At 45.2% G+C, this 24,718-nt stretch overlaps 2 protein-coding genes across 6 annotated transcripts in view; both read right to left on the reverse strand.

The window, feature by feature from the left end:
* The window catches only part of LOC135911070 (acidic mammalian chitinase-like), a 59,022-nt gene extending 52,409 nt beyond the window's left edge, over window positions 1-6,613 (reverse strand). Inside the window, exon 1 of the mRNA XM_065443167.2 lies at window positions 6,189-6,613. Within this exon, the coding sequence (XP_065299239.2) occupies window positions 6,189-6,208 (20 nt within the window). The 5' untranslated portion in view covers window positions 6,209-6,613. The remainder of the gene's footprint in view (window positions 1-6,188) is intronic.
* A 10,207-nt stretch (window positions 6,614-16,820) lies between these two features.
* LOC135911072 (arylsulfatase B-like) overlaps window positions 16,821-24,718 on the reverse strand; it is an 80,889-nt gene continuing 72,991 nt past the window's right edge. For all 5 annotated transcript variants that reach the window (XM_065443168.2, XM_065443170.2, XM_065443169.2 and 2 more), the window contains 3 exons: window positions 23,254-23,525; window positions 22,068-22,250; window positions 16,821-17,029 (listed from right to left, as the gene is read on the reverse strand). In XM_065443168.2, coding sequence (XP_065299240.2) covers window positions 16,889-17,029; window positions 22,068-22,250; window positions 23,254-23,525 — 596 coding nt within the window. In that variant the 3' untranslated portion in view covers window positions 16,821-16,888. The remainder of the gene's footprint in view (window positions 17,030-22,067; window positions 22,251-23,253; window positions 23,526-24,718) is intronic.

Raw genomic sequence — 24,718 nt, forward strand, 5'->3', positions numbered from 1 at the left:
AATGATCCATAATGCTCGGTGTGGGGTCACTCGTTTTACATTGGAGAAGTGTATGTTTAACTGCGCCATTTGAGAGACTGAGATAAATTAGGCTCAAGACAAACTTACCAAACACGTAGAGCAGAAAGGGAATTAGTTACACTAAGAGCCATTAAAATTTGTTGCACTTGAAATGCCGCAAGTACAGTGAACACGACCAACATGTGTAGGTTGCAACTTTCTCGCAGGGGACATTTATAAATCCAAACGTAACCTCTGTTTAGTATCGGGAAACTAGGGGGGGGGGAATGCGCTTCCCACGCGAAGCAGATAAGAAAAATAAAGAATGTGCCTATCCTTGGAAGCGCCCGCGCATTGAGTTATCTCGTGATATAGGCCATTGCATAGATAACCAGTTCATGCGTGCTCCACGTTCAATATTGCGCAAGCGCTAACATGTCATCCTCTCAACAAAAGAGTGGCGAAAAACACGTTCGTAAGCTCAATGTATATTTTACTTAGTTGTGGACCCATTGTTTGAAGTGTAAATGGTTCCGAATTCGTTTCCAGGTAATTTATGCACCGCTTATAGAGTGCATTTTCAATCCTGTGCTTCTCACCCATGTGGTCCCTATTTACGCACATCTGTTTGTTTGGTCCCCTAACACGTGGCTGTGCGTTGTAATTACGCGTGTAAGAAAATGCGCAGCAGCCTTCCACATTATCGCATAAGCATGCGTGAGCACGTACGCCCATATTTTTCAAAGGAGTCGACGAAAGTTGTTAGTATAAACATCTTTCAGGCATATATCAATGAATTTTTCTAATAGAATTTGGAAGCGCAGGCTAGAGTGCTTGATCATACGACGGAGAAATAGATCACGCCGAAATGGGCAGGGTGTGCACGTGAATATTAGTTTGCGGTACAATCACCAGAACAAATTACACGAAATTGACTACTTTACAAAAAACTGTTATTCGCTTATATGCAAATTACTATGGCTGTTTCTCAGATGTAAGAACCGGTCCACTATTCCAAAAATATGATATGCTGCATGTGGAGAGGATATATTATATGCAAATTCTTCTAGAAATTCGAAAGAGAAACCCAATCGCACAATGTAGTGAACGTAACTTCTCCGGATACTTCTTGCGACACAGCACACGACACACACCAAAAGCAAGGACCAATTACGGGAAACAAACATTTCTCTATCTGTCCACAAAAATATTGAACAGATACAGTGCACCTGTATCCTTAAGTACTTCTTTACAGGCATTTAAAAAAGAAATAAGAGATAGATCAGATAGGGAAGATATATCTTTTAAAATTGAATAAAGGAGTGTAATAAAACGAAAAATGTTTCTGCCACGAATTACATATTTTTTTTCTTTTCAAAATTCACATGATATGATTTAATTTAATGTGTTTTTTGTGTTTTGTATTAGCAAAAATATGTTTACATCCACGTCCTGTTGCCAGTTTTTTGTTATTTTTGGCACACAATCAGGAAGTTTTTTTGCACATGGTGTATCCCTATATTGAACTTTAAATTCGCTGACGTTTATTTTGTGTAAAATTCTACAATTTTAGCACACCATTACAATCTAAAATGCTTAGTTATACTTAGCCGTTGCTCTACATTGTACTACATTGTACATTTCACATTGTGCATGGACATTGCTACCATCAACTTTCACAGTAACCAACGCTGTTGTAACGCGCAAAATTGTGCATGTGTGTGATTTACTGTCGAAACTGTCGTTCGCGGGGCCTGAGACCTTTGTCAGGCTTTATGCCTTTTGTCTAAGTCTATCCCTCGTTTGAATGAACCAGAAATAAAATTTAATTCAATACATTAACATCTGAGGCCATCAAGTTCATCGGAAATTTAATAATATGTAATGTTTCCATTTGGGATTCTTTTGTATGGTTGTAATTGAGAGTTTGTGAATAGGACATTCAATAATGGGCGCCACAGTGACCCCCAAAAGTGCCTGGCGGGAACGTCTTTAGGATATGGGTCCCGGCTTGCGTTTGCACTACCACTTGCGGCACCCGTGTGGCTGTAAAAGAAGACTCCATACTGCCAGTCGAGGAAGAAAATCCTAAATATTACACTTTGGTGCACCAGCTTTACGTTTAGAACTGTAACTGAAAGGGAATAGATGTCAATAGGAACGAAGCCAGATCGACTAAAATAAGTAGTCGTCATCAGCCACGGCAATGCATACCAGGGTAAGCACGCTGAAATCCTCCTTGTTATGACGTCAGAAATGTCGCATCGACAACTGGTGCAAAAAAAAAAAAAGCGGTGATGTATTAATAATTATTTTGACTTTACGTAAAGTGAGAGAACTTGGTAGTCCAAACCAGCCAATGTTAGAAGCATTACATGTTACTAAAAAGTATGTTTAAACTTCATGCTAGGTGAGTGCCGTTGGTCATATCAATGCCGTCGGTGTCTTTATGCAAGGATCAGTGGCAGTCGAGCTCCCTCAATAATTTTCGCTTAGGGGCGAGTGCGAACCCAAACACAAAGAAGCGGCTCGCATTGAGTGCATGTGTATTGCCAAATGCTATTCTCTAAGAACATCCTGTAGATTTCCGTACCCCTAACATAAAAGATACTGCATTGGGACCAGTCAATGACTCACACTACTGATTGGATGCGAACGACCTCGCTTTCGCAAAACCAAAAATGGCCTCAAGTTATGCACTTTTGTAATAACCTTATTCTGAAGGCCAGAGTGCAATTATCTCTTGTCCCAGAAGTGATGCAAAAAGCGACAACAGGACACTGGGTGCAACTAAAAAAGAGCCTCGACAAATATCTTTAAAGCGAGTAGGCTCAATCCCTGTACAGCACTTCAGATTCTATGTAGCATCTAATGTGTCTATACGAGCCTCGTGCGCAGGTAACGAATAAATGTTGCCTTGAAGTGCGAATATTTGCATCGCATTCAAGAGGTTGACTTGCCAGAGTGTGGCATGTACAAAAGAAATGAGGCAGTAGAGTACATGCTTATTGCTTGACCCCAACACATCTGTAAACAGCAAATATTGACGCTTCCATTTTTGCCGTTTCTCAACAGGCCGTCCAATGTAACAATGTTACGGAAACATTCGTCAGACATGAGAGGATGAAAACGAGCCGTTGAGGCTGTATTAAAACTTGCATTTAACACCGGTTTATCTTGAAAGTCTTGAGCGCGCAATAGAAACAATGAACACAGTCGCATGCTACCGGCTGCCATCATCATCAGGCCTCGTCAGTGGGGCCAGCTTTACACAAATTTTCTCAGACCTGCAGAGTTTAGGCGATGTTTAGTGAAATAGAGTAGTTTAACCAAATGTAGGGAAACCACGTGCTACGACATTGAAATGGTGATGCTTCTGACGTAACTGCGTATATTGATGTCGCTCACTAACAAATTGCCGTCACTGCGATTTTGCCGCTCGTAGCCCTTGCAGGGCGGCCGATGTCTGTGCCATCTGAATGAAATATTTATCTACCCGGCCGAACTAACGGAGCCTTGAACACCTAACATATGTACACGGCCAAAGCTGTGCGTTAGTGGACACATATCTAGCGAAGAGCTCGACAGTGCGTTCGTGGAGCTAAACAGCCAAATGCGCACACGTATACTAAACTTTTCCGAGAATCGCCCATAGGCAGAGCAACCTCAAATATAGTCCATGTGCTTGGGCAAGTTTTGTTTTGGAGAAAAGCGAAAAAATAGCCGGGTATCCGTGTATCGCTGCAAATGTGACGTCGACACGGAAGTGTCGTGGTGCTACATTCGTACATGGCATTATAAACAGATATCTGCAAATTTTACATTGGTGTCGTGAAGTGTCGTTCTGTTTTAACGTTGTTAGATTACGTGTGGGAGGTCTGTTGCTCTCCGTTCTTTCAATTCGAATAAAATTTCTTGTTAAATTTATGTACACGTGAAACCTCATGAAATAGGGTTCTGTGAAAAACAAAGTGCGCACATGCTCACGTCTGCTCCTGCGAATATGGCTTCAAGCGGGAGACTGTGTTGTTAACGCAACAGCTTGCATTTCTACATCATTTCAGCTTGAGTGCGGTGAAGTGTTTATTGATCATTTTAAAATGAGCTGAAAAACAGATTTAAACTAAGAAGTTTTCGGTCTGCTTGCATAACAAAATTTTATTGCAGCAGTGATATTCACAAACTGAACAGCAACATCCTGCAAACATCTAGGAAAATCTAAGAAAATTGCCTATCCGATACAGCGAAACCACGTTTGTGAGGTTGGTAGTACTGGTCCTGAGGCCCTTAATTTTCTCTCGGCGATTCCTCAGTAAATTTTCCTCTCGTTCTCTTCTAAAGCTGCCTATTAGGAGTTAAGGAGCACGACAGACGATCATAAAGAAAGCGCTCGGGGCGGAGTTTCTTTCCTATGTTGCGATATATGGTGCTGCAACAACTCAGGGCGTATTAAGAACTGGCGCTTAGCGATGTTCGGTAACGGGGCATTAAGGAGAGGTGAAGACCGTCAAATGATAGAGCTTGGGAGATTAGGTTGATGAAAAATGGGATTTCCCATCCACTCCCCCTGTACTGCATTTATCTGTGGGCTTGAAGAACTTGGTCTTGGCTTGTAGCGCGAAGTGAACACGGACACAGAAAGGAGCAGATAGGACGAGCGCGCGTCCTGTCTGCTCCTTTCTGTGTCCGTGTTCACTTCGCGCTACAAACCAAGGCCATGTTACCGTACCAACTCGCTCAACTGTCTATCCTTTCGGTTTGAAGAACACAGACCAATAATTTTTTGCCGCCTGTAAACGGTGTAATAAGGGCAGTTTTTAAACAGCATGATAGAATCGTTGGTCATTGCAAGGAATATTATTTTGTGCTTGTGGAGGCGTTTGATTTCGCGCAGAGTGAGTTGTACATCTTTTATTAGGGAGATATTCTATAATTTCCAAGCTCACATACAATTCCAATGCAACTATCTTGCAACAGTAGCTAGTTTACCAAACAAAGGAAAGGATGGCTGGGAGAATTCCAACCAAGCCCAGGAGAATAATTGCACACTGGCCACAATGGCACGAACATTCCAGCTCCTTTATGAGAGTCTGATTGCCAAGTGAGCCGTGGAGGAGCTAACCAGAAGTGTTTACCCACGGAACTGCTCGACCAAGAGCTGAATTGTTAAAATGGGAGAGAGCTATTAGAAGCGGGACGAATAGATACCGAAACAAAAATGCGAGGTATAATAATAATGCACAGATGATAACAGCATAAAAGGAACAAACAAAAACAGGCCAACGACTAAGGTAACGGAACTGTAGCACGTGGAATGCACACAATGCGCAAAGAAGACTAGAGCATGATGAGTCGCACGCACTTTTATTGCAGCTGCAGTGATAGTACAATAACGTCTGCCATTCACACAGATTTCGTCCCATTTCCCCATTTCAATTGTGAGTTGTTCCCTGCTGTGTTGAAACTCTCAGAGTCCGTGGCAATCTTCGTGAAGCTTCAATTTCTAGCGGCTGAAATTAGCCCCGACAATGAAAATACTCTCGCAGGGAGACGAAGGACGTGTCAGTATGGTCAACAAGCTAACTCAAATGCACGAGGTAGGAACAACGAGCCTTTAGTTAACGAAGGGCTGTCGTTTCAATGCATGCTAGAAGGATGTCTGCGTTCACAATCCTGGAAGTTACGATTCTCTAACCATAATATTCAGATAATTTGTGCCCAACAGGACACCCAGACAGCGTCATTATTGTTTTCCTGCTTTTTGCAACTGTTCTGAGACACTCTATGCCTTTAATTTGTCGAGAAATACGGAAAAACTACGGTTCACTGGGCGTCCCGCTGATCAGCAAGAAAGCGCGTGCAGGATTACCGGTCTTGGCGATGGCACTTTCGTTGGGAAGAAATCCAAGAACTCTCGCTTCCCTTTATATATAGGCGCACCTTACAGAAACGCCACGTGGTCAGGAAGTGGCAGGCCCTCCACTATAAAATTTTTTGGTAATAGCTTATGGTGCTCTTTCGGGAAGTTCAGCCCTGCTATTTAACTACTAGGAACTACTGTGGCAAAACAACAGTGCCATATTAAAGTGCCCACATTGTCATTAGGCATTGTCCAACAGGCCATGGGTTCACTACAGGCGTAAAAATTGAAGACGAAATGAGTAAAGGATGTGTAAGGAACCACTCACGGATGTGCAGAGCGTTTCATATCGGCCAACTTCAATGTAGGCGTGCGACGTCCCGCGACCGCTGCGGCAGTTGAGACAGCACGCTTAGGTGAACTCTCGGTTGCACAGAGGTGCACTGCTGTACACAAATGCGTTCCGCGGGTGGTGACGCTGTGTCAGCGCATGAGTCTTGCTGAAGCGGGAGATTGTGCGCTTTGCATAACAGTAAGCTGAACTGTTCATTGGAACGTTTTACTAGTCAGCAACAGTCTCTCACGGCTTCATGGCGGGAGAGGTGTTTGAAATATTTGTAAGTGGAATAAATGGCGAATGAAGAACAATGCGTCGGGCCGGTGACGCCAACAATTTTCACGCTAACTGAGGGTAAGTTCGACGTCAGAATTCTCACACGTGTTATCCATGCTAGCGTCACCTAACGGACAAAGTCTCGGCAGTTCAACGCTTACTTGTCTTTTATAGTAAGCTCGTCTACCATCTGTTGCCGTTATGTATTTATTGCTCACAGCAGATTGGGACAAAAAGAAAACAGTCGAGCGCCCGCCGTAAAACATGCTAAGAAATTGAAAGGATGTCTGCGCTCATACTTATGCTTCCATTAGGCGGAGTAATTCATCTGTGTTAATCCGGCACAAAGCGAGCACCGAGCCAAGTATATATTTTAAAAAAGAAACGTGGCTGCTTATTGAGCCTGATCAGTATTATGCTCCTTTAGAGTCTGTTTACAAGGCATGGAACTAGGGCACGGAAAAACGATAAGCACGTTGAACAATTAGGCACATGAACAAACTGAGGGCGCTTCACATTGGACGGCTTATAGGACAGCGAATTCTAATTACTGGAGAAATTTAAAACCGTGTAAATTCTACTTCTTGAACAAAATCTTCCAGCAATGCTGAAAGGGAACCCTCAACGGTTCCGGAACACGGTTAAGACTAACCAGTCTAGGAAAATATCATTAATTAATGCAGAAGGAGAAGTGTTTCAGGAAGAGCAGGTGGAGCAAATTATTATTGAAAGAATGTTGCTGTAAAGCATTCACGGCTACCACCAGCAATATAATCAACCTTTCTATAGACTAATCTGCATTACTGCTGTAGTAGCATTTATTTGAATTATTACTGCAGTTTTACACGTACCAAAACTGATATCATTGTACCTTGTTTAGATAAGCTTACGTTTCTATAAGTACTATCTGTTGTGTTATGATTTCTTTGCATTGCTATTATGCTCATGTAATATATGTATGCATTTTTATTGTCTGGATCTCGTCGCGTGGCTGATGTGCCTGCCCCTCTCCGTGTAACTTCGTGTAACGTTAAGTTCCTTCGGGACACTGGCAGACAACGCGTAAAATGGCCGTGCAATTGTTTCGTCCACTTCCTGAAAAAAAAAATATTTTTTAGAAGGCTGTATTTTACACGATGAGTAATGTTCGCATGGACTTGCAATAGCTTCCTCTTTCTCGCTAACTAAGATCGTTGTCGAAAACTTGGGCATACCAAAATAGCGGGCTAAAGCTTGCGCCGCTCGTAAGACAGCCTCATCCAGCTAAGGAGCAGTCCTACTCGTAAGTTATTACAGAGGCCGTGGTCATCTTCTTCATCATCACCGTCAGCCAATATTTATGCCTACTTAAGGACGAAATCCTCTTCAGCGATCTGCAATTACCCTTTTCTTGCGCTAGCCGATTCCAACTTGCAACTGCATTTTTCCTATTACATCACTACACTTAATGTTCTTCCGTGGTCGATCGCCCTTCCGTTTCCTTCTCACCCATTCCGTAGCTATAAAGGTCAACTACACTACGCATTACATAGACTGCCGAGCTGCATCCTCTTCTCCTAATGCCAACTGGAATATTGGTTATACTCGTTTGCTCCCTGACCCACTACTATCTTCCGGCATTTTAACGTTACGCCTAACATTTTTCGTTCCATCGCCCTTGTTTTCGAACTTCGTTGATAAACTCCGAAAACTTGCCTCCTACGTCAGCACCCGTTAGAATGCAGTGACGGACCCCTTTTTAGTTCAACGAGAGGAGTAATCTGTGATCTACGATTTGGTAATGCCTGCCGTATGCACTCCCAACTCATTATTATTATTCTGTAAATTTCCTTCTCATTGTCAGAGTACCCTGAGAGTAACTGACCTAAATAGCGTACTCCTGCACAGATTCTAGGGACTGACTGCCGATCATGAATTCGTGTTAGCTTGAAAGGCTATTCAACATATTCAACAATTTCAGGGTAAACATTGCCGTTACATAAGCTGCAGTTACAGAAAGCGTGAGAAGCAGAGATCTTTTGACACTAACGCATTCCACAGTTAAAGACGAAACTGAAGCGTCCGTAAAATTTTATTCCTGTTGCATGTATTTAGTTCGTCGGCATTCCTTTCAGGTACTGCAAATAGTACGGTCATACTCCATTTATTTCCGATTATCCTCTCTTTTTCTTCCGCAAATGAAAGTCCTAAACGTAGCATCATTTTCATCATGATGGCGATCTTTCGTGGCTCATAACCTCTCAGCGCCGGGCGACAGGAGGCAGCTTGAGAGAATTCCTGTTTGAAGGGGAGAAACGGAAATGAAAAGGAAAGCAACGGGGAGATACTGGAATCATTAGACTAGTACGAGAGCGTGTGGTAACACTAGCAAACGGAAAGTTTTATTGCGTTAACAATTATATGGATACTTCAGGCGCAATTCTGCCGTCGACGTCGCCGTGAGGCTTCGTATACTGTGCAAGGGCTACAAAACCGTCGTCGCGCACGTATGCTCCACGTGCAAGTAAAAGCTTGTGAGGATGAGCCGGCGAACGCAGTTCAATGGTGCGTGCGCGAGCGAGGAACGCGGCCCGGATGCGGGCCCTGTCCTGTTGCGCTCCAGATAGGGGGGTCAGGCGAGGAAAGAGGGGCGTTCATCTCAGGCGGCATCTAGAGTACCTCGATGTCCTCCTTGCCCACCGCTCCGTACAGAGCGGAGACCACGTGGCGTCTGCCACGGCGTTGGCAACGCGAATCGCGGACGCTGTAGTAGTCGCCTTTTGGGGATGCCATAGGGGACCCAGAGACTCTGAAGCATCTTCTCTGTGCCTGCCCATCCTCGGCGCAAGAATTCTCAACAGCGATCAGCACTTCCAGACGTCACGGCCTCTCATAAGGCACAGAGGCTAACCTGCTGCTCCCGGTATGTTCGCGGGTCCATGCGTTGCGGAGCATCATCATCATCGTCATCATCAGCCTGGTTACACCCACTGCAGGACAAAGACCTCTCCCATACTTCTCCAACAACCCCGGTCATGTACTAATTTTGGCCATGTCGTCCCTGCAAACTGCCGCCCACCTAACTTTCTGCCGCCTCCTGCTACGCTTCCCTTCCCTTGGAATCCAGTCCGTAACCCTCCTCATTACATGTACTGCCCATGCCGATTTCTTTTTCTTGATTTCAACTAAGATGTCAATAACTCGCATTTGTTCCCTCACCCAATCTGCTCTTTTCTTATCCCTTAACGTTGCACCCATCTTTCGTCTTTCCATAGCTCGTTGCGTCGTCCTCAATTTAAGTAGAACCCTTTTCGTAAGCCTCCAGGTTTCTGCCCCCTAGGTGAGTACTGGTAAGACACAGCTATTATACACTTTTCTCTTGAGGGATAATGGCAACCTGCTGTTCATGATCTGAGAATGCCTGCGAAACGCACCCCAGCCCATATTTATTCTCCTGATTATTTATGTCTCATGATCCGGAACCGCCATCACTGCCTGCCCTAAGTGGGCGTATTCCCTTACCACTTCCAGTGCCTCGCTACCTATTGTAGATTGCTGTTCTCTTCCGAGACTGTTAAGCATTACTTTAGTTTTCTGCTGATTAATTTTTAGACCCACGCTTCTGCTTTGCCTCTCCAGGTCAGTGAGCATGCTTTGCATTTGGTCCCCTGAGTTACTAAACAAGGTAATATCATCAGTGAATCGCAAGTTACTAAGGTATTCTCCATTAACTTGTATCCCCAATTCATCCCAATCCAGCTCTCTGAATACCTCCTGTAAACACGATGTGAATAGCATTGGAGAGATTGTATCTCCCTGCCTGACGCCTTTCTTTATTGGAATTCTGTTCCTTTCTTTATGGATGACTACGGTGACTGTGAAGCCGCTGTAGATATCTTTCAGTATATTTACATGCGGCTCGTCTACACCCTGATTCCTCAATGCCTCCATGACTGCTGAGGTATCGACTGAATGAAACGCTTCCTCGTAATCAATGAAAGCTATATATAAGGATCGGTTGTATTCCGCACATTTCTCAATCACCTGATTGATAGTGTGAATATGGTCTATTGTTGAGTAGCCTCTACGGAATCCTGCCTGGCCCTTTGATTGACAGAAGTCTAAGGTGTTCCTGATTCTATTTGCGATTACCTTAGTAAATAGTTCGTAGGCAACTGACAGTAAGCTGATCGGTGTATAATTTTTCAAGTCTTTGGCGTCTCCTTTCTTATGGATTATGATTATGTTAGCGCTCTTCCAAGATTTCGGTACGATCGAGGTCATGAGGCATTGCGTATACAGGGTGGCCAGTTTCTCTAGAACAATCTGCCCACCATCCTTCAACAAATATCCTGGTACTTGATCCTTCCCTGCAGCCTTCCCCCTTTGCATAGCTCCCAAGGCTTTCTTTACTTATTCTGGCGTTACATGTGGGATTTGAAATTCATCTGGACTATTCTCCCTTCAATTATCGTCGTTAATGATGCCTACAAGATTGTACTCCTTAATGATGCCTACAAGTTGTCGTTCATTGCTTCAACACTTAGATCCTCTTCCTGAGTTAAAGGCAAATACCTGTCCTGCAGCTTGATCTGGAATTCCTCCATTTTCCCTTTTACCGCTGACTCATTGATCGGCTTTTTATGTACCAGTTTCTTGCGTTCCTTCCTCAGGTCTAGGCTAATTCGAGTTCTCACCCTCCTATTGTCACTGCAGCGTACCTTGCCGAGCACGTCCACATCTTGTATCATACCAGGGTTAGCGCAGAGTATGAGGTCTGTTTCATTTCTAGTCCCGCCTTTCGGGCTCCTCCACGTCCACTTTCGGCTATCCCGCTTGCGGAAGGAGGTATTCATTATCCGCATGGTATTTTGTTCCGCACACTCTACTAACTCTTCCCTGCTATACCTAATGCATATGCCATATTCGCCCACTGCCTTGTCTCCAGCCTGCTTCTTGCCTACCTTGGCATTGAAGTCGCCCATCAGCAGGCTGCGAAGCCTGCTGGAGTTTATGTAAATTCCACTGGAATCGCCACTCTGGGAGCGCGCGCTACAATGCTGGCCACCATACTGAGGACTGCCACCTATTGCGCATAGCGGAGTCTATTAAAACACATCGTCCCTCTTCTTTATCATCTTTCACTTTCACTCCCTCTGCGCTGACGACTCTTCGCCATGCTCCTTCAACGGTTTCAGAACCAAGCATCGTTTCTTTCTTTACAGCACTAAAATTGCGCTGCTCGAGACAGAGGGAAAGGATAGAACCACCCTGGACCTTCGAGGACATGACATGCAACCTAAGTGTACCACGATTGCAGTCAATGAACTGCATCCCATCTGCAGAAGCCAAGTCATTAGTCCTGGAACATTTGAACACGACTTACCCGAATCACCTACAAGTTTACACAGATGGCTCTGTCAAAGCACACGAAGACCGTTGCGCAGTTGCATTCTATATTACATCTCTAAGATATGCGTGGTCTGGCCGTCTGGACTGTATAGTCTCGTCGACAGTTGTGGAAGGCTTCTGCTCTGCGCAAACTAAAGACTATGCCTTCGCAGAATGTGGTTGTCCTTACGGACTCAAAGGCCGTGTTACAACAACTATACCGTGGTCTGCCATCCCTCAAGTTCCCCCGCAAATCACTAGCCATCATGAAAGAACTCAACAAGAAAGGCTTCAAAGTAAGGTTTCAGTGCATTCCCTCTCACATTGGTATTTCTGGCAACAAAAAAGCTGCTGCGCTTCCTTAAGCAGCGCTCTATCATCCTCCCAAAGTCAAGGCCCCAAAGAGTAATCAAGTGAAAAAACCTCACATTCGAAATCACTTTGACTCGCTTTGGTTACCACCGCATATGCCCTGCGTAACCAAGAAATTGCAACGAGAGGAAGCCTCAATTCTATATCGAATTAGGACAGGACCTGCTAATACACCGGCCTGGTTATTTACGACGGGGCGAATCCATTCTGCGAACTGTGCGGCAAGCAGCGAGAGAGGAAACATTCAGCACTTTTTGTGGTCCTTCCAGAAATTCCAAGATGAAAGGGGCGCTCTCCTGAAGAATCTGCAAAAAAAAAAAAAGACCTTCCGCATGCGTCCATGCAACACCTTATATTTCCCGATGGATCACTTATAGCCTGGAAAGAAATTCACGTCTCCTTATCGACTTCTTAAGGGAGACTGGTTTGAAGGACATATGGTGAAACCCTTCAGCAGTATTGTAAAGGGCGCTCGGTCGGAGCAATTGCCGGCCTTGATCGCCAGGTTAAACCCGCCTGTTCGTACAATTCATCATCACCACCACCATGGTGTTAGTTTGGAGGTTAGAATCCGCATCACCTGCCAATCATGAGACAATGATTTAAGTCATGAAGAGTCGCTTTTCTTTGTCGTGTGACGTAATCATGACTGTTTGCATGTTACTGGTCTGCGTATGCAAAAATAAAACGTAATAGAATTTTATGAGCGTTATGCTGCACACGTTTTACAAAAACAATACGTCTCCAGTGATAGGCCTCACTGTTCTTATGTGCATACATAAATGTGCGTGTGCTTGTGTGTGTGTGTATCCATGCTTGTGTATGTGCATGTGGCACCGAACGGCACGTGAACTATTTGGAGCAAGGGCAGTACGCCGTAATGTTACATTGTATATTTGGACCGCAGGCTAGCTTTTGACGTAATCCTGCTGACCTATAACACTACACTTCATGGCGCCATGGATCATTGTAGTTCATTAGAATACAGTAGTATAGACTAACCGGACAGTTGCTGTCCGGTCAGATGTTGTTATTAACACAGACGAGCATTCGTGAGCTTTTTTTTTTTTTTACCACGATTGCCTAGAAGAGGACTCAAGCGACAATTCTCAGCGTTCATGTATTTTATTTCCAAGCATCACGCTTGCTCGAGCAGTCCACGTGACTTTGGTATATGTGGTGGTACGTAATATTATTCAGTTTTTTTTTCCATGTCGTTGTATTGACGCGCAAATTGGTGCCATAGACAGGGTTGTTGTCCGTCGTGGCACATGTTAGCTGACAAGCTGTGAATGATCAAAACTGTGGGCACAGACACTGCGTCCCTTCGACCTAATGCTCAACTGAAACTACCAGCAATACAATGTAGAAGGCTGAGCTAAACAGCGCGGAAGACCGCAGCGTATTGTCTAACAGCAACGAGTTTTGATGATAAGCGACGTTTCAGAGGTTTTCGTTCTTTCATCTCACATTGAGAATTATAGCCTCAAAATCGCCTGGAAAAACAATGATCCGCAGCCCTATGCGGCAGGAAAGGTAACCGCTCGAAAAAAAGAAAAAAAGTATGATAGAAGCGCTAAAAAAACATTGATGACAAACGTCACGGTTGTCACAGATGAACATAACACTCTTATCTGCTACCCCCTCATAGAATATCCTGATAAATATGACAAGTATGACAAACACAGCCTGTCAGACTTTATACAGAAGTTTGTAGCACAGCATTAATGTTACTGCTTTTTTAAAACATCACCTACAAACTACAATTGTGCACTAAATCGCTCAATGCACTTTAAGACGACAAATCAGAGCGTGCCACAAAGCTGAAAGTACGCGCGATCCTCGGCTATCAGTTGTAGCTTCTGGTCAGCCGGCCCAAATAGTGCGGCTCAACGCTTACCCGCGTCAGGTAGACTGGCGCAGACAGGCATAATTAGGTTCATTAGACTGCTACTCCCGTGCCGTATAAATTCCTTCTCGTGTAGGCAACTTCGACGGCTGTTTAATTTTTTTTTAATTGGCTTACACTTACTATTGCGGCAAGTACCGAAGTTCGGAGCTGTGCTACTGTCCCATAGAGACATTTTGTCGCGTACAACGCTCGTCATCTCTGCACCAGACACCGCGTGCTTGCTTATGTTACGAAGTTTTAGCCTTGTAAATGCGCTTTCTCCATTCAATTTTCGTTACGCCAAAATCTCTTCCTAAGTTGGCTTACTGAATTCCACCCCTGGTCTGATGGCAACCTCCTATTGACGTGTGCGATGGAAGAGACCTGTTTACGTCGTCCTTGGGTGTGCGCGCCATAAACGCAACATATGTGAGCAAAATGTTTCTGGCACCTGACAGTGCTCACTATTTGGGATAATGTCACGAAAACATATTAGCTGTCTGTAACGCCTGGTGAACACGACACTAAAACGAATCTTGTGGAACATGCAAGTTTGGCTTCCTTTCGATTGTGAGAGCATGTGAAGTTTTCTTTCTGTGTCCCATTTTTCGCAATCAGCTGTCATTGACGTGTTTGAACCACCTTTTGATGGGGCCAGTCAAGCTGTTAAATGCAGCTTTTTTCCCATCACACCTAACCACGTTCATGTGCACTTTCATGTGCCTGCCTTGTGGTTGAATAAACTCAAACTCAAACTCAAACTCAACTAGCGCTCTAACGAATGGTTGCGCATTACGCAACGAAGCCATGCTTTTTTTTTCCTGTTCGTGAAAACGCAGTGCGTACTTCAGAAGCATCATTTAAAGCCATTTTTGTTTCAGCGTCTGGCCATTATTTCGCGATCACGCCCCACTATTCATCCGCTGTAACCGGATATTTCGGCCATTCCTATTTGCTAGGTCAAGATGCTCTTGATTTCTAAAGCTAATGAATAATACGGGCTGATTTCGAGGGCTAGCTCAGCATCGCGTCATATCGTCGGTGCACGACGAGTCTCTCCGCAGGGAAATTGATGTGTTTCCCTGGTGGTAGCAATTTCTGCGACAGTTGATGTTGACCTTCCTCCTAGTCATACTGTCATACCCAAGCTATTAGTGTGTACCACTAGGTGTGGACTCGAAGTCCTGACGTAATCGTGGTCATGCCCTGGTCGTTTTTGCGACTACGTCGTCCCACGCTTGTCATACAGTCGTGGTAGTTTCGTCAAGCCGTCGTCATCATTTCATAAGGTCATACAATTTCCCTGACGTTGTCTCGCGATACCACTTTCATCGTTCCATCGACGTCATTCCTGCTTCGTCATTCCATTGTAATTATGCTGCTGTTATTCAATCACTCTACCATTGTCCTGCCATCGTTCTCACTGCGTCATCATCCTACAGTCTTCATGATGCATTCGCTGTAATACCTTTGTCGAAATGTCGTCAAGGTCGTTTCATCGTCAGCATTCGAGCTTCATCATCAGAGTCTCCCCATGCCGTAGTACTCACATTATATTTGTCGTTATGACATCGCCGTCGTGTAGTTATTATACGTTCGTCGGTACGCCATTGTAGCCATACACTCATCATCCTAGTGGCCTCATGCTTCCTTCGTCAAGCTTTCTCGTTATACTATCGTTATCATTTCAGCGTCGTCATTCCATTGTCCTCATCCTCTCATTCCGTCATCGTTACTGCTTCGTGTTCCCACATAAGTCATGTCGTCATGGTCATATGGCTGATCTTGGAGGGCGAATGTCATAGCACAGTGCGCGGATCCCCCACACAGTGTATACCACATGATTTAGCCGAATCAATGGAAATCTGACAATGACCACCAACGATTCAAAATAAAGTTGCTTCGGGCAAAAATGCGCCTCAATTAACTTAGTGAATGCTAGTAGCATTAACATTGACAGTAATCATGATGGATTTCACCGGAAATAAATATTTTAGGTGTACACTGGTGCATCCGAAGGCGGGATGATGACGATGGCATGACGACACTGAGAAGGCAGTTCTGAAGTTATGCAGATAGTATAATGACGACCACACCGTCACGACGATCACATGACAACAATATAATGACTGCATTAGATCGACTGCAGGGCGGCGATGACGTAACGATGGTTGTATGATGGGAATTGGACATCGCGGATGTTCATTTTACGTTGATGTACTGAAAACTCCCCAGAAACAAATGCGCCATCGGTATACCTTGTAAGAAATATCATTTGAAGGGCCCATCTTCTGGCATTGCCTGGCGCAGCTGGAACAATGCCTATCATGTCAATGGTTACTTTTTCAAGCGAGTTTACTGTTCGCCATTATTAAGAGATTTGTTTTAAGGAATGTAACTGAGTAATACTTGTTTGAGGGCTAGTTGGTGCATGTTTCCAGAAGAGGGTTGTAGCACCAAAAAATTTTAAGGATTGTACAGTTGCAGGTTCCAGCTAGTCATCGTGACATGTGGCCCTTATGTGAAATCGGATGACTCTTGATTCCTACGAAATGAAGCTGTGATAACGTTCTCGTGGCGCACGCAGCAATTTAGTTTTCTATAGCGCATTTGGCTTGTTAATACGGAACGTTTGTTTAAATATTTCCTTTCAGCTTGTGCTAGTGTCCCTTGTCGAAGCTAGCAGTAGTCTATAAACACCTTGTAGGCACTGCTATACTAGGCTTATTTCCATTGTTTATTTTCTAAATTGTAGAATTGGAGTCCGTAGAACACGTATTGTTCATATCGGCACCTTGTCCTTCCAGCTGACCCACGCCCCACCATGGTTATGGGGGAATGCAGAGGGATCTTGGTGCAGGTTGGTGGGATTTAATGCATTCTTCTTGTAGGCCGAAATCCGAGTCAGCAGTTGCCGCACAATCTGTTTGATAAAAAAAACATAGACATTATCAAAAAAGCCTTCGATTTCATAGGATGAGATATTTCCCATGAAAACAATACTGCTAATAGGTGAAGTTCTGGTAGTCGTCATCCATGTTGGGTTGGGACGGGTCTGGAAAATGTGAATTTTGATACCTTTGTTTCATTTCAAATATATCAAGCATGAGTGCGAAATACAATGCGAAGCAGCACTGCAAAACGTCTGTTCAATTACACTAAATACTTGAGCGTGTTCTTCAGAGAATGAAGTGATATATGATGAAAACACAATCTGCTTTTTGAAGCTCAATTGCTTATAGAATATATTCATGTGCATATATAGAAGCTTGCAAGTGTGCCTTCAGAGCACGCAACGCATTACTCGTTTCATGTGGTTTTCCACGTGTAGCTTAAACAAGGAATCTCACGAGAATGAAATGCCAAAATCAATGAAGAAATAAAAAGCAATGCCCATCACGCAAGCTCTCTAGGATCTTTAGTAGCGTTTATGAAAGAGCTCTTGCAGAATTGTGTCGTTTGATTGTATAGAGACGAATGAAGCAGTTGTAGGTGCTAGTGTACTATAACTTAGTTTACCTGTTTTTTACCAGTGCATTGTTGGTGGAATCCTACGAAACGAGAGCAGCTACTCATTGTACAGGACGTTAGAGGGTTTGTAATTTTTCCCCTACATTAGACAGGGTGTCCGAGCTAACGTTAGCTAGAGTTTAAAGATATCCGAATGCCACGTAGCTGCACAGAACCAAGGTAATGTTGTTTGCCGTCCCTTGGAGATAGTCAAATTGTTCTTTTTTTATTCCGCCTACTTAGATTATTACTCTTAATTATTTAATAAGCTTCTCAAATATTGTAATTAGATTGAAAGTGTCAATGAGAAAATTATAGAGCGACATGAAGAACTCCCGATACAGCTTTCCGTTGCTCAGTACGTGCTACATATCTGTGTTTTTCATTGAGTTTTCCCTCAAGCACGCGGCCATCCTCGACAAAATCTCGCAGCTCGGCGTTTGTGAACGAACGTATAATTATAACCGAAATAGCCTTACGGGAAGAACAACCAGAATTACACTGGACGAGGCAAAGAGCATCCAGGTGGACATGGGCAGCGCTGGCACACCGCAAGGGTCCGTAGTGTCACGGATGCTCTTCAACCTCATCATGATCGGACTATCGGAAAAGCTGGGTTGAATGGAAGGCATTTATCACACTGTTTATGCAGACGACATTAAGATTTCGACCACGTAGGACGCAAGCGAGGGCGATAATGAGAATAGACTTCAAGGGCGATGGAGGCAATCGAAAATCATCCGTAGGGCACCGCATTAGAATGCTCGCCGGAGAAACCGGAACAGCTGCTCTACCGCCACAAGAGGCTAGGCAAACCGACCAGAGACGTAGCAGAACTACGCAAAAGGGGAATTAGATTAACCACGAGAAAAGGCACGTAGATACCCATGGTCCAAAAGATCAGAGTCCTGGGCCTCTGGATCGAAGCCGGGGGAACAAACACGGAAACTACAACGCGCCTAGAAAAGAAAGTCACGGCGACCGTAACAGATAGTCTCCAACAACAGGAGGGGCATTAAAGAAAGAAACATCGTACGGCTGGTTTAGGCCTTCGCGATCAGCCACATCACGTATGTGGCGGCATTCGTCCACTGGAGCAAGGCTGAGGAAGACATGATCGACGCGACCATCATAGCGCGAGATCACCAAAAATTAACGTATTTAGCCACCGGCGCCACCACGAAGAAAGCTAACGGGCCGTCATTTGCCCTGAAACAGGCCACATTATGACTTTTACATGAGGTTCACAACAACCGCGTGCATGTTTTCATCGATACATCAGTCATACCAAGTTCAGCTGTCGCGGTTGCGATTTCAGCAAGATCCTTCTTAATAGAGCTAAAAATGTCACATGCATCATCGAAGACAGCTCCTAAACCTGTAGCTTTCCGTGCGGCTCTTCATTTCACACAGGAGGAACCACCCCATTCATGTCCAGTCTACTGTGAGAACAAAGCAGCCCTAAAGAATCTACTGTCAGCACTGCGCCATGGATAACATGAGCGGCTCTTCACAGAGATAACAGAAGTGCACTATAGAATATCTGACGGAGGAGACAATATATCAGGGGTTGTCTAGCCAGTGGAAATGCTCGGAAATTGGCCTACGTGAACACCCGTGCGAGCCGCTATGAAGACACTGCTGCCTTATACAAAAGACCACAAACTTTGCGACATATGGTGGCTGTACAGTGTGGCAATTATCGAGTGGATGCAGCTACCCGATCAGCCGATGACGTCGTCAACTGCGTTGCCATTACTCTTTCGAAAGTCGACGCAGCGAAAAAACTTTCCGCGCTTACGCGTTACCTAACATTAGCTCAGTGGACTTAATCCGACTTCACATGTGCACGCTTGCATAATGTGGAGCCTAATATACAGCTCCATATTCCGCCCGACTTTCCGCGACGTGACTGCACCCTTCTAGTCCTTCTATGCCTTGCACTGGCATATTCATATGCGTACTCCTTTCTTATCAGAATCGCCAACAGCCCACTTTGCGACTTTCGCGGGTGCAACGAAATAATCGTTAACCTTTGTATTGTGAGTGCCCTTGTTTCAACCGGCAAAAAGCAGCCCTCATGGTCACCCTAGACCAATTGGACAAGCGCCCAGTAACGGAAAACAATATCCTTGGAAACTGGCCTTCGTGAACACCAGCGCGAGCAGCTATGAAGGTACTGCTACGTAATTAAAAAAACAGCAGACTTTGTGATCTGACGTGACTGTACACTGTGTGCCGTAGTATGGGAAGTTGACACTGTAACACTGGGAATGCCTTCGAGTACTGCGCGACAGTGCTCAAGAAACATTCCTGTAGTGTGTGTGTGTGTGTGTGTGTGTGTGTGTGTGTGTGTGTGTGCGTGTGTGTGTGTGTGTGCGTATGTGTGTGTGTGCGCGCGCGCGTGCGCGTATGTGTGTGTGCGTGTGTGTGTGCGTATGTGTGTGTGTGTGTGTGTTCTTGCGTGCGTGCGTGTGTTCTTGCGTGCGTGCGTGCGTGTGCGCGTGTACGCGTGCGTTCGTGCGTGCGTGTGTGTGTGTGTGTGTGCGTGTGTGTGTGGTTCTTTTTCCGTTTTTTTCTCTTCCTCAGCTATCACATCCCCTTGTCCCTCCCCCGGTACAGGGCAGCCAACCGGAGATACTATCTGCTTCACCTCCTTGCCTTTCCTGTGCCTCAAAAAACTTCACATTTATCATCGAGAGCAGTAGCTAAACTGGTAACCCTGCGTGCCGCTCTTCACTTCATTCAGGAGGAACCACCGCATTCATAGTCAACCTTCTGTGAGTCCAAAGCAGCCCTACAGAGTGTTCTATGGTGCCGTGCTAACAGTACACTCTGTTAGCACGGCGCCATGGATCACATGAGCAGTTAGTCCCAGAGATCATAGAAGTCCACCTTCACATAGTTGACGAAGGACACAATATATCACTGGTTGCCTAGTCACTGTAGCATACATGGCAATGATAGAGCGGACGCAACTGCCCGATGTGCCCATTACGGGGTCAACTGCGTTGCCATTTCTCTTTCGAGAGCCGACGCCGCGAAAAAACATTCCGCACTTGCGCGTGACCCAATGTTGCCGCAGAGAGCTCTCCACATGCCAGGTACGAGCACTCTCGTGAGGCATCTTTGCAAGCGTCCCATTGCTAAAGCCCATTACTCGTCGCATCCAAGGAGGATACATAAAAATTGGTCGCATCGCCATTAGAAGAGCGCCAGCAACGCCTCGCACATGGCGATACAGCGCGTGTCTCCCGTGCACGCGCTCACGGCAGCGCCCGAGTCTGCCGTCCAATGAGAAGCTACGGCGTGGCTCTTGGCCTTTGGGGCGCGTGAGAAGTGCGTTCGGCGGAGAGACGCGGTTGACTGTGAAATCGGCTGCTGTTAACTCCTCTTTTAAAAAGTGTGTGACTGCTTAATTTTTAGTTTCCGGGCACAAGTTCGCCCACAATAAACCAGTGTGTTTAGTGTGCTTCATTGAAGAGTGCTACAATATTAGCTCGATGGAATTCATCCGAATTCGCAAGTGCACGCCTGCATGCCTTGGACTCTAATTTACAGCTCCGTATTCCACCCGATATTCCACGACGTAACTGCACCACTCTAGTCCATCTATGGCTTGGAGTAGCAGTTTCAAATGCGTGCTCCTTTGTTATCGAAATGACCGACGCCTCCGCAGACTGCGTTACAGTGCCCTCAGAAACACTTCTGTCCGCTTGTGTGTGTGTGTGTGTGTGTGTGTGTGTGTGTGTGTGTGTGTGTGTGTGTGTGTGCGTGCGTGCGTGCGTGTGTGTGCGTGTGCGTGCGTGCGTGCGTGTGCGTGTGTTTTTAAATATTTTTGTCTCTCTCACGTATAGCATCCCTTTGCCCCTTCCCCGCTAGAGGATAGCCAACCGGAGAAAATCTCTGGTTAACCTACATGTCTTTCTTTTGCCTTTCTCTCACTCTCTCTGCTCTTAGAGATTAGGATATTCTACCGGCTTACGATGCAAAACAGTGTCGAAGCACGTTATTTTGGAAGCACGTTTTTTCTTCACAATATCGTGATTATCACCAATGTTGCCGAATAAACTGAAAGCTAAATTATTATGGCTACCTTATTCCTATGCATACCAAATGCTTACGATAGGGCTGTTGCGGTCAGAATCCAGTTTCCTATCTTTATTTTATGTTTGGTATTTTGTATCCTGCCTTTATTATTTTTATAGTTACATGACCTTTATGTAAAAAAAAAAACTTGGACTTTGTTTCCATGCATGTCGCGCTATTAAAAAAATGCTAGTGGTATCAGCAGCGCTGACAATCATTCGGGCAAACCTCTACAATGACCTTGAGCTGGTTTGCTGTGCAAAGAGTTTCATCATAGGCTTTCATCGCACAGTCATTTTAGTGCATATTGAAATCTCTTGCTTGCACAGCACGCTACTTAAAAACAAGTGAGTTATAGTCACCTCTGGGTTTTCGTTGGCGATGTCGTTGTACTCGCACGGGTCAGCGTTAATGTCGAAGAGGCAGGGTGCCAACGTGGAGTCGCATAGAGCTTCGCTTGAGTTTCGCTTTCCGCATTTCACAGGAGTTGAGTAGACGCTGCCTGCTTCGCCACAGCTCGGGCTCATACCACGCATGGCAAGCAGCTGTTGTGAAGAATAAATAGTTAGCGTACCTAAAATACGCCTGAGCGGAAACACGTTGGACAAAGAACAGTAATTTTCTTAAATTGAAGCATATGTAAGAACAAAAGTAAGACTAATGGTTTAAAATAACTGCACTTAACGGGTATGTAAAATGGCTAAGGACACTAGAAGAAGTTTTGCTGCCGTTTATATGCGACGTGCTAAGAGAAAAGTGAAATACGTTATTGTTTTGCTCTTCACTTATTCAATACATACGCTTTTTATTGTGGTTGACAGGCCGGATTTTGGCTGTGAGCTGCTAAGTAACTGAAACGTTCCCCTTAACGTTTATCATGTTTCTTTCATTTACGAAGTTAACGTCGTGGAGAAGGCAGCGCCAAACTGTGCTTGTGTTCATTATCGATCCGTATTAGTTAAACCGAGGAATAGTTCAAGAAAAGTCTATTTTTGTCCCGAGGCCACTGATATCACCATAATTCCAAGCTTAAAACCAGCTAAGAGTTCTTCGGCCCGCATTTGAATTTTGGCCGACGCTTTCTCAAATGGAGATTACCATGGGGCAATTGCGCAAATAATTACTGGCAATGGAGAGAGACGCGTGCCTCTGTTAATGTTGGCACGACCTGTTTGGCATGATTTGTGGGCAGTGAAGCGGCTATTTTGTACGCACCCCTGCCGAGTTTCTTAAATATAAAGCCAAACATGTTCAATATAAAAAGGCAAGACCTACAAAATCGTAGCTCTGTTGCTGCGCCCACCTCCCCCACATTCATCTGTAACCTCCACCAAGCACGCCTTTGCCCTTACAGTTGCATTTTGCCCTCCTGAACGCCCCCCCACCCCGCGCCTCTCGTCTTACGTTGGCTTACGCCACAAGTAGTAGAAGTACATCGTTGTATCGCTATGCCAAATTTTTCAGCTTACTACAGCCACAATAACTGCAGACAAACACTCACACTGCACACAGAATGAGTTCTCATTCAAAATGAACACTGCATATTACCCGATAAGTAGTGCAACTAATGCAGCTCTGACGTGCCAGCTCCGTTTCCTCTGTTGCCGGTAGCCTCTTGCCGGGAATCTCCAGCCATTGCGACGTACCCTCAGGAAATGCTCCGTAGACGAGCTTATATGAGTCTTGGATTATGGCCTCGTTTCCCTCTTTGGGGTCAATGTTCAAGAGTATCTCGCGTCTTGGTTTTTCAGCGAAAGGGTCAAGTAAGGATCGCAGGTGGCTGATACCGTCAATTCCAGCAAGATTGGACACGTTTCCACCTGCGTGCATCATTGTAAATGTTGTCATTGTAGTTGCAATCAGCCAGGTGTATTTTGGTATGTTAAAATGACAATGTATATACCCAAATTTATATAGATATACTACCCAGCGGGTCAGAAAAATAACAGTAATTTCACTTGGCCAAGATTAACTTTGCCATGACATAGGTCTCCTATACAAGCATAAGGATGTACAGCGGGCTTCTGTTAAACTTGGCGTTCTTTAATTTCTCTACCAGGGGGAGCGTTGATATTTCCCTTGATATGTGTCACAAGATGAAATACACAAGCAGAATAAAGGAGAACGCGAAGCCACCTAATTTTTTTGTTGACATGTTGCAAAGCGTGCGATGCATGGTAAGTAGCGACACTGAGAATAACACCAGAATTGTCGTTTCCGCGTGCGAACAGTGGTTCAACATGCAGAAACATGATAAGTTTTGTGACAAAATACGAAACGTGGACACAACAAACTTTGCATCAGAATTTGCAAACTGTTATAAGGATATCCTGTTAGTCTCAGAGAGAGAGAGAGAGAATCAACTTTTGTGCTGAGCCCTTAGTGACGGGTGGTGCGCGCTTGCACCAGATATGTGTCCAGCAGTTCCTGGCCCCTAGCCGCCAGCGCGAGCTGGGTCGGTAGGTCGGGGCTGGACAACAAGGTCTCCCATCGCTCGGGGGGGTTGGGGCTGGGGAGGGTGGGGGGTAGGGGTGGTGGGGGGTTCTTGAGCTTAGTGCACTCTGCAAGGATGTGTGCTAGAGTGCCTTTTGACCGCCTGCAAAAAGGGCATGAAGTGTCATGCTCTGTTGGGAACATCTTATGCAAGAGCACTGGATGCGCTAGCGACCCCGCTTGCATGCGTCGCACGATCGTTTGCTGAATTCGGTTGAGTTGCGGATGCGGACGGGGAAGCCTACATCTGCCGCTTCTGTACATTTGCGTGATGTCTTTGTAGCTTGTCACGGGGTGCGGTAGCCCTGGCTCGTCCTCGGGCCGGATCGATAGTTCTCGGGCATAGTGGTCGGCGAGTGCGTTGCCTTCCACTTGCGAGTGAGCCGGGACCCACACGAGCTCAACCGCCCGCCCCGGTGATTTGCATTTGTTGAGGATCGCTAGTGCCACGGAAGAGATGTTCCCCTTGCGGTAGCTTGCGTAGGCGGTCTGGGAGTCTGTGACAACGGTCCTCACTCCC

This window comes from Dermacentor albipictus, chromosome 1 (genome assembly GCF_038994185.2).
Source record: "Dermacentor albipictus isolate Rhodes 1998 colony chromosome 1, USDA_Dalb.pri_finalv2, whole genome shotgun sequence".
NCBI classification, from domain to species: domain Eukaryota; kingdom Metazoa; phylum Arthropoda; class Arachnida; order Ixodida; family Ixodidae; genus Dermacentor; species Dermacentor albipictus.